The 10,748-nt window shown below is 49.8% G+C and overlaps 1 protein-coding gene across 1 annotated transcript; it reads left to right on the top strand.

Annotated features, from left to right (window-relative positions):
- The first annotated feature begins 760 nt into the window (after positions 1 to 760).
- On the top strand, positions 761 to 3,259 carry GRIFIN (galectin-related inter-fiber protein). The gene is made up of 4 exons (XM_063345272.1): positions 761 to 772; positions 2,290 to 2,369; positions 2,462 to 2,624; positions 3,095 to 3,259. Exons 1-4 carry the CDS (start codon positions 761 to 763, stop codon positions 3,257 to 3,259), a joined length of 420 nt encoding a protein of 139 aa, XP_063201342.1.
- The last annotated feature ends 7,489 nt before the right edge of the window (positions 3,260 to 10,748 follow it).

Consider the following 10,748-nt stretch of genomic DNA (forward strand, 5'->3'; position numbering starts at 1 on the left):
GTGAAAACCCCCACCACTGAAATTCATTTCATTGCTGCTCATTTCTCGATGCCTTTGCATGACAGGAAATATCGGACAAAGGCTCCCTCACCCTGCTCCCAAATCCCTGTATTGTCCCCAGCAGGGAGGGGAAACGCGGGGCTGGGACATGCTGAGCTCAGCACAGCAGCATCCCAAACCTGCCAGCCCCAGAGCACCGTGAGGTGGAAAAGCGGCTGTGACAGAGCTGGCATCAGCTCGTTTCAGGGCTCTGACCCACAAAGACTGAGCAAAAAAGAAAACAGGGAGAAAAAGAAATCTCTGTCAGTCAGGGTGAAGCTGAGCCCCTGTAGGAGCCACTATTTCTCCTTTGCCACCTCCTTTCTCTCCGGACCTTGTGGCAGATGGGACTCCTGGTACCTCCCCCAGCTTTGGGACTCTCCATCCTTCCCTCATGCATTAAACACCCCCCAGATCACAGCCTGGATGTCCGTCCGCCCCGTCGCTGCCGCACGCTGGCTCCATCACGTCCCAGCTCAGGACTGCCTTTGTGCGGGGCTGGATTAGCCCTGCACGCATGAGCGGGCTGACCCGCGGGGCAGGCAGCGGGATTTGCTGCTCCCCATCTCCCAGCCGTGCCCGAAAGCCCACTCTGAAAGGGACACCTCAGCCCGCTGTCACCACTAATCCCCGTGCACATGGGCTCCTGGCCCACGGCCCCTATATAGAGCCCTCTGCCCCTGCGCCCGGCTGGGTCTGCGGCGCAGAGCAGGCAAGCGGGATGGCACTGCGGGTAAGCGCTGGGGACAAGAACCGGCACAGCTGGGTCTGTCTGATGGGTGACGGTACGGAGGCAGGCAGTGGATAAAGGAAAGCGGCACAGACAAGGGCAGGAAAGGCAGAAATCCCAAAAGACGTGGGGATGCTACTTGTGGTGCTGCCCCTCTATTTCCATCCCATCCAGGCTCTTGCAAAGCTGAGACCTCCGTGGCTTTCAAGACAAGGCCATAGGACAGATTTTTTGTTTCAGTTACACCAGAGCTGGACCGGGGTCACGCTGCCCTGACGGCAGCTCTTCTGGCTTGGAGGGTTTAAGCTGAGACCAAAATGCAACCGATGTTTTAGCAGAGATCTGTGCTTTGCCCTCTGTCTCCACTGGGACAGCTGACAGCAAAGAGGGAATCGCTGTTTCCTGTGTACGTGGCATGTCTTTTGCTGTGGGTGTTGGAATAATGACAAGCTAAGGGTCAAGGCAAGGCTAACCTGGGTGCTGCCATCTCACCACTCACTGTTTGAAACCCTATTGTCAGCTCCATCAGCCCTCCGTGTTTCACAGGGGGACACACCGGTGCGGTCAGAGCCTTTGAACAACCATGCATGGGTTCCCAAAGCTACTCAATAAAAGTAGCCCGGCACAAGGACATGAGGTTGGCCATCATCGTATCTCAGCTCCTGCCCCAAAACATGCGTATCCCAAAGATGCACTGGAAATGGGAAATCGTGGCAGAGAAATAAACAGGGGAGTGGAAGTGCTGAGCTATGGGGAGGCAAAGCAAGGCACGGAGCTGGCAGTGGAGATGCCAACGCTGGAGAGATTTTCCCAGTGTGAGTAACAGGTTTGAGAGAGGGGGATGCTCAGAAATGCAAGATCATTAGAGTGCTAAAAAAAAAAAAAGTGGGGTGAAATGGCAAGCACTTCTTATTAAAATGAGTTATTTAACAAAACTATGAATTATTCAAAAAGGAACATTTTCCAGCTCGTTTTATGTAAGTTTAACCTTGGAGATGGGGGGAGCGGGCGGAATGGGGGATTGGACAGGAGCTTGTGGGAAGTGTCACCCACGTAATGCTGGATGAGGATGGGCTGGATATCACCTTACACCCATTCCATGATCAGTCCTTGTCTTTCACATCCTGCTTCAAAGCCTCACAGTTTTCTGCTTTGGATTTTGTACTGCCCAGGTGGGCAGAGGGAGCAGGGCATCCTTCTGTCCTACCAACAATGAAGGCATTCAGGTTCTTCAATTTTTGCTCCCTGATCCCACCCAGCTCATTACAAAAGACCTTGGAGGGAAGAAAATCCCACCTCATCAACTGGATGTTGCAGCAACTTCATTTAGTATCAATTTAGAGCCCCTGAGATTATTTAGGAACGAGAAAAAAGCAGGGGCAGAGCGTGTGCCTGCATGGGAAGGGGGGAGAAAGGACAAGACGATGAGAGGGTAAGAAAGATGCAGATGTGTAAGGCATGAGCAGGGCTGTGCATCTCTCTCACCTTGCCATGCTTCACCATCGCCTCCTCGCCGGCAGTTCGAGGCCCTGTACCCAGAGGGGATGTGTCCCGGTTGGAGTGTCGTGGTCAAGGGCGAGACCAGTTCCAGTTCGAGCATGTAAGGACACACTCTGCAGCCCTCCCAGCTCGCGAGAGCCAGCAGCATCGCTCCACAGCTCTCCATCACTTCTCTCTCTCTCGCTGTCTTAGGTTTGAAATTAATTTGCTCTGTGATCCTGGAGACCAAATCGCTCTCCACTTTAACCCCCGCTTCTCCAGCTCCAGAATCGTCTGCAATTCCTTCCTCGCCAACCGCTGGGGGAAGGAAGAGGTGAATAACACCTTCCCCTTCGAAGCAAAGGAGCCATTCCAGGTAACCCTGCGTCACCCCATGGGTCTCCTCGGGTGGGACAGGAGTGACCCAACCAATACTGGAGTTCTCCTCATGGATCTAGCCCTGCCTTTCCTACCAGCACCCTACCCAGTAACATCTCCTCTCTGGCTCTGTCTCCTATCAATATTTCTGTTGTACCCTGATTTGCTGATGATTTACACCCAACTCGGGCACAGACATACAGAGCCTCAACAATAATCCCTGGATGCTGCATTTGCTTTCAGTTTAGGCTTTACATTATCACCAATTTCTACTACCACAAAGTGAAGAACTCAGTAATTCCCTCCTTTTCCCCAAAGAGGGGGTGAGTAGCGTGTGTCGCCTCTGGCAGGATTTGAAGTGGGTTGTAGATCCACGGGCCCAGATCTGCACACTCGCTGACATGATGGCAGCAAGGTCCACTGAGGGTGTGGGGACACGTGGTAAACCTAACACAGTCTCTCTTTCAGGTTGAAATCTACTCTGACCAGGACTATTTCCACATTTTCATCGATGAAAACAAAATCTTGCAGTACAAGCATCGGCAGAAGCAGCTTTCATCCATCACCAAGCTGCAGATTCTCAATGATATTGCCATTTCTTCAGTGGAAATCACCAGACGAGGCCTTTACTAAAGACCAGAGTTGGGACAGTCTCACAGACCGTTCCCCTTTAAGATACTGATCCGTCTGGAGACCATCTCCTCCTCTTCTCCACCCAATACATGCCATCACTGGCCAGGAAGATGTGTCTTCCACATGCGTCCTCATTACTGTGAGTAATGTGTGATGAAGTGATGGTCACTCCCATTGCATGCCACAGCACTAAGGCAGACCCCAGCCACGATGCTAGACATAGCCCAGATCATCGAAGACCTTCTGCCCTTCTGCACAAGGGGATTTATAGGTCTTATTGTCTTTGCTGTTGGTCAGTCTGATAGATCAGGTCTGCCTCGAGTAGTCTGGACACCTGAATGTTACCCTAGAAACATTCAGGTGTTTGTCCAGGAGTAGGGTGTGAGTTAGCACTAGTCCTCAGCTGGCCATGTGGTGAAGGATGTAATGGGTGTGGATGTTAGGGGTGGAAAGGGACATTTCTTTCCGGGAGCTGGGTAAAAATGCTACCATATTTGCCAATAAAATCAAACAAGGAAATCCCTGCTGAGACGCCCCTCACTGGGCAGATCAAGTGAGTTATTCATTCCCTGCAAATCTCCAGGCACAGGGTAGGAACAAGGGCTGGCAATGGGGCAGGAGGACACATGCTGAGCGTTGCTTGTTCTCAGCACTGGGAAAATACCGCCGTTTCGCTTTGAGGGCTAACACAAAATGAGGGTCCCCTGTAGGTAGAGCACGGTGATAGATCCAACTTGCAAGATATTTCCAGAGATTCCTTTCACCCTTTGAGAGATGTTTGCTCACCCCAAGTCCTGCCAACTCCATGCTTCTAAGACAAGACCCTAAGAGTGATGTAGTGGGTCAGAAAAGGGTAAAAGCTTAGAGACACACATAAAATCATGTAGTCCCTTCATCATGCACCAGAAATGCAGCTGGACTGCAAAGAAAAAGGATCTGAGTACATCAGGGTCTAGAAATTACGATAAATTCGGAATGAACAAAGTGCCATTATTCCTGTGGATAGCCTCTGGCTTTTCTCTTTGCTCTGCTTTCTTGTTTTCTTTTCTCCTCCTTTTTAGTTGCCCTTCAAAACAGCCCTTGTCCCTTGAACCCTCTTCTCTTTTCCACCCTCTTCCTTGGAGCGCAACCCATCTCCGACTCCTTGACAGGGCCACAGCAGGCTAAAAGACGTTATTTTTACTTTGTTTTAATTACTCGTGTCATAAGAAGCATAATGTCACAGTGTTAAATCTGAACAGAAACTCACTCCAAAAATGCAATTACAGCTGCCCCCAAATCACTCCTTTGTTCCTCAGACATAAGACAGACCACATTCCTGATGCAAAAGGCAAAGATGATCCTGTCTTGCCAGTCCTTCCCATCAAGGAAAAGTCACTTGGTCAGCCCTGATCCATCCTTGCTTTTGGGGGAGATCTCTGAAGGTCACAGCTTTGCTCCAGCCTTTTCTCAATGCTGAAATTGGCCATTTCCAACTCTTCCCCCTTTTTATAGTTTGAAGGACTTATGAGGAAGAGGTGACTGTGTAGCCAAGCACAACACATGATGACACCGATTTGACATTTATGAGTCTGCTAAAAAGTTTATAATGTTTTTCCAGACCATAAAGAACACTAACGGGAAACCATCCTGTTCTCATGGCAAAAGGCACAATGGGAACACCAAACGGTCCCTAACGGTACCTCCTCCCTCCAAAAAGAACAGAAAATACAGCTTAAAAATGGCCACAGTCTTACCTGCAAGTTAGGAAGGTGGGAGATGGCGAAACTTCCTCCAGCCTGGAATAAATCCACCACCAATGGGACGAGAGGGTTGGCTCAAATTCTGAGCATCGTGATGTAACTCAAGGGTTCAGCAATCTTTACTCTTACGGCCGTCCCTTCAGTAAAACAGGCACAAACACATACAAAGTCCGGCCTGCCGGGAACTCCGTGTCACACATCTGATAATGCTGAACTGCATTTGAAAGAAATTGTTCTTTTTATTTGTGCTTCTTTGGGAGTTGATAGAGACAGATCATTTTTCATGGAGGAAAAGTGCTGAAATGATTTATAAGGGTAATACTTTGTACTTATATGGCCGCAGACTCCATCTGTAGCCACCGCTGCAGAAACACACCGCAGTTTCATTGTTCTCCAGAAGCGAGCACAAAGGACCACGGACAACCAGGGCAAAAAATATTTCAAGTACAAATAAATAAAGAGATGCCACAAAAAATCAGGCAGCGGCAGAGATTATGCCCTGACTCCTGACCACGCTCTCCTCAGCTTCTGCCAGCGGCTGATCTCACTCCATTACCATCTGCACCGAGAGCGCCCAATCTCTCCTGACACATCCACAGCACCGCGGCTGGCTGGCTTCGGGACTGTATCTGCTGCCTCCTCCAGCCAAAACACTCCCAAGGGTGAAGGGGTCTGCAGAGCAAGAGGGGTCTGGGGAGCTGCAGAGCATCTCCGGGAGGAAAACTCCAGGGCTGGCTGTTTATCGCTGTTTTGCACAGTTTTACAGGGAACGAGAGATGCCCTCCAAGTCTGCGACCCTCATCTGCCCCTTCAGGAAAAACTCTGCAGGAAAATGAAGCCTGACAATTATGATGGTCAATTAAACTCTGAGGCGCTCAGAGGGGTTGGCACAGACTTGCACAGCGGCATTGCGTGCTGGTACTGAGGTGATCAAAAGGGAACAAACCAATCCTTCTTCCAAATTTAAACCAGCTTTCCTATTCATGACCTGGGGTTTGAAACTGGGGAGGGAACTAGCGCAGACAGGCTGCTGCCTGGGGTATATTTGGGAGAGCTGGAGGCCTTTTGAAGGGGAAGGGGCAGAGGCAGCTGGGGGTGCGGCTCTGGGAGCATTTCACTGCCCAACATTTTTGGTGTGGCCAAGTGCAGCGCAGGAGCCAGGATGAAACGCTTCCGGAGGGAGCAATTACTGTGGGATGGGATCGGGATTGTCCTAGACAGGATCTGCTTGTAAAGCAGCAGCTGCTGCCCTTAAAGCTCACGTGGACTGGAGAAGGACACCTGAGAGAGGTGTCCCTCAGCAGGCAAAGCTTGCAGAGGGTGGTGACATCCCACATGGGCTCTCCCTCTCCCACCGATCCTCTTCGTTTGCCTCGGATCTGCAGAGCGCAGTGAAATGCTCTGGCTTGTCCCCAGATCAACGAGAGGAAAAACAGGCTCGTGATCCTTCGTGCTTGAGCTGTGCCAGGACTCCCAGGACCACGGTCCCCTCTGGCAGTGTCATAGCGCTGCAGATCTCCTGCGGAGCATCTGCCGATGCATGATCGGAGCGCGCTGCTCGGTGCCGCCGACACTGCTGGCAATCGTCGCCTACCCCAGCAGCAAGCACCGGCAATTTCCCCACAGGCCGGTGAGCAAACGGCTCCCACGTCAGCGACACTCACGTCTCATCAGCAGAGCAGCAGCCTGGAGACATCGGGCTGAGTGACACCATCTCTGCCAGCCTCAGCAAGGGACAGTGGAATATCAGACACTGGGTCCTGCCCGGAGACAGGAGAGGCAGCGTGGAAAAGGGGCAAGGGCTTTGTTGCTAATGCAGTGGGAAAGACTCCTAGGAAAGCACAAAAAAAGGAGAAAGTCATGCAGGTTGCACCTCCTCATACCTACTTTCTGACTCCGTGCCTGCTTTTTTTGACATGTCCACCTCCTAAAACAACAACAAAAAACAAAAAAAAATCCCAAAAAACCCCACCAAAAACCCTCTGATGCTGGAGGTTTAGCTACTTACTCATAGCTAGAGGGCAGCTCTGGTGAAGAAAGGCAGGATGTCATGGTTTGGGCAGTTGTTAACTGTTTAACTGACTCTTTCTCCTCCCGTTTCAATGCCCCCCATGAGCATCTCCTGATGGGCAGAAGAGCTGGGCCACAGCAAAGATCTTCTCCTCTCCACTGGTCCTAAGCACCTAAGCTCGGCGATCCTGGCTCCATGTCTACGGCACCTCTAATTCCCCATGTCCCCTAAGGCCTCAGTTTTCCCAGCACATTCCCACAGAAATAGCCACTAGGAAGTGCAGACCTAATGAGCAATGACTTTCTTCCTTACATCTCTGAGCCCTTAAATAAGAGACTGCTTATTCAACAGCACAGGCTGTCAAACTCCTTAAATGCTCAGGAGTCACAGCTGTTTGTTGGCAGGACTGAGGAACGCAAAGTGCAAATGTTCAGCTTTTTTCTGAAGAGTACGAGGGGAAAAAAAAAAAAAAGAAAAGAAAAATAACTAACAAAAAAACAAGAGGAAAGAAGGAGTAACTCTCAGTTCTGACTGGGAAGAAGCAGCTCTGAGGCACCAGGCGGCTCCAGATTGCAGTTGGAAAGGAGTCTCTGCTAGAAAGCAGAGTGATGTTTCTTTTATTGCAGTTAAAGAGAGCTTTATAAAGCCATTTTAACTCACACCATCTCCATCCGGAGCCAGCTCAGACAGGAAAGCACACCGCTCAGCCTGAGCTTGCATGCGTGGTGGCAGGTACCAGCTGCAGACATTCAATGCAGGCTGGAGAGGGATTGTTTTCTGAAAGAAAGGATCTGCTCTAGAGGCTGAAGAATTGGAAGCTGATGGTATCACTTCATTTGGCAGCCACGTTATTGTACATCACTGCTGTCTAAGGAAAGGGTGACAGAAATTAGCCTGGTGCCCAAAATTGCTGGCCCTCCAGTTCTGCAGTCTGTTCAAGACCCTCTCGCCAAAGCTGGATGCAATCTATCATGTTATTCCTTCGAGCTACATGAACATAGCTGCCCAAATCTCTGACTTTCCCAGAGCACAAGGCAACAGCTTACCAAGATCAGGATGCTTTCTCTGCACCCTCACGCCATTGCATGGCTGTTTGGGTCTTATAAAGCACTCTGCATCCACAGGGATCCAAATAAACTGTAAAGAGAAGGAAGGATCATAACACCCTTGTGCAGATGAGGAAACCAAGACGTGTGGAGGAAGGAGGAAAGCAGAGAGGAGGGAGGGAACTGGGTGTTTTTGCCTCCAGCCTAGTGTTCTCATCTTGCAGCTCGTGGCCTGGCCACTTAGCCTGCGGATGGGCCTGGCTGGGACTTTTTGTGATCTGTCAGAGGTTGCCCCGAGCCTTAATGAGCTAACAGGCTCCATGCTGAACCCCTCTACAGCCCGCAGCACAGCCCAGGTCACACAGACCAGCCAGCCTCTTGTCCTAAACGAGGGGCCAGGGCTGCTGAGCAGCTCATTAGCCCAAGGAGTTTTCCATTCATCCGTGCACAGGTATCTTTGCTGCGCTTCCAGCTACTAATCAGCATTTTTCTATCTTCTTTCATGCTCCAGCCCAAACAATGACCAAAGAGCCACCAGCATCCTTTCATTTTCTTCCCCTTCCTTAATACATCACCTGTCCAAAGGAAGGCTTAGCGATTGCTGGGTGATTTATCGCACAAAAAGCTTGCTGCTTTCAAAAACCGGGAGTAAAACCGAGACGCAGCTATTTCACCTTCTAACCTCTGCCTCTGCGCTAAACTCCGGCTATTGTCAGCTTTCGCTTCTTGAAGTCGCTCTGTGCTGTGAGCACACACTGCAAGCAGAAAGACAGACGGGGTCGGTGGGGATGAGAGGGCAGTGATTGTACTTCCAGCAAATTACCCGGGTCTCTCCAGATGAGTCACTGCACAGAGAGGTGAGGAGGCATCATTACTAGAGAGAAAAAGTTTGCAGCTGATCCTGACAGAGTTTAACAACCTCTCAGAGCCTCTGCCTGCCTGATTTTTCTGTGACTAGTTGTGGAGATTCCTTCTAAAAAGCTGCCCAAAATAAATAACAGCTCACAGAGCGGTTTGGGTTTTTTTTTTTTCCTCTTATCTTGTCAAAACATTAGAGCAGGCTGCTGGAGAGCATTCAGACCCAGCATCACCTCCAGCCCTGCCTCCCAGCTGATCCCCTCTTGAAACCACAGAGCAGAAATCCTAAGGATCTCCTGATTAGAAGTACATAATATAGCAAAGCTTATTTTTAAACGCATAACACTTGATCACCAAGCTCTTGTTGCAAACATGCTCGAATTCTAATTCTTGTTGCACCCTGACCCCAGGCGTATCTGCTTTGTGACAGCTACCTGCAAAGCATCGCCTGGGCTGAGAGTAAATCACCTTGCTCAGAAAGACAAACTCCTTCCTATTGTATCCTCTAAAAACCTTTACCTCCTCCCTGGCGCTAGCAGATCCAAGCCCTGAGAGTGCTTTCTTGCAGAGCCTTTCCTTCCCGCCTCCTCGCATTTCCCCTCCGCAAGCCTGCACAGCTGGGAAGAGGCAAACAGTGGCAAATTTAAAGCCTTTGTCAGAGACTTCCCCCAGATGGCAATCAGCTGATGGAACCAGAGAGCTTTGTCATCTAAAAAGCCCTTTATTAGCCTGTTGCACCTGGGCAGAGAGCACCAGGGAAGCGATATTGTTAGGCAAATCTGGCAGCGTGCAGGTAGAAGGTCTGACTGCCTCAGCAGCCCCTGCTCTTCATACTGTTCTATCTGCCTCTCGTCTCTGTAGTGTCTGTGACAAACTGCTTAGACCACTAGAGTGGCAACAGGGTGAAACGGAGCCCCACAGACCTGCTCAGACCACCAGGTGTCCTCAATTACCAAATCTGCTTGATTTGGGCTTCGCTTTCAGTCTGGTTCTAATTATTTCTCCCCAGGGTTGATGGTGCCTGTGTTGATCAAGAGGGTGAGACCACCACACAAAAATATGGACACAAAGAAAATCCCACCATTGCTTTAAACGATGCCGGATCACAGCTCGGGGGAGAGAAGGGCTGGGTGCAGACAGGGGTAGACATTTGCTTTATGTGCCAGCTGCCACCCCTGCTGAGTCCTGGCTTCTCTTAACTTCTCAAAGACTTGACTGCGTTGGTGCCCGGTATCCCTTTAAAACCTTGTGTATAAATTTGCGCAAAGATATATGGAACCACAGCACTGATTTCTCCTTAAAAACCCACTTTGTTGTGCAATACGTCTCCATTTAATGCCTCTCCTTCTAATGAGACAGGATCAATCTCCCTGGGTACGGTCCTGGGTTTAAGCAGCGTCCCTGCAGGAGCACGTTCAGCCCTGCGCTCCCCAACCTGCTCCTTGCCTGCACTTCTTCTGCACAAACCAAAAGCAAAGATATCTGAAAGACAGATTTTTCAATCATGCTAATGCCAAAATGGTGTTTCATTGTTCTTGAGCGAGCCAACATCATATCAGACACATTCTTCTGTACTAAATTATCTTTTTATTTCAGCCACTACATTTCCGGAGCACCCAATCTAAGAGGCTTCCAATAAAAAGGATGGAAGATAAGGAATTTGGCACATATCTGTTTATGAAAACAAACATCAGTGAATATTCTCAGGCATAAAAATGCACACATTCTCCATTTTAAATCCTCCAAAGGACACTTGGAATAGTTTAAATGTTTCACTCTTTGATTGAGAGGGAAGAATAGGGGGAGAAGAAAGGTTTTTCACTCTCATGAAA

This window comes from Chroicocephalus ridibundus, chromosome 8 (assembly GCF_963924245.1).
Source record: "Chroicocephalus ridibundus chromosome 8, bChrRid1.1, whole genome shotgun sequence".
Classification (NCBI taxonomy): domain Eukaryota; kingdom Metazoa; phylum Chordata; class Aves; order Charadriiformes; family Laridae; genus Chroicocephalus; species Chroicocephalus ridibundus.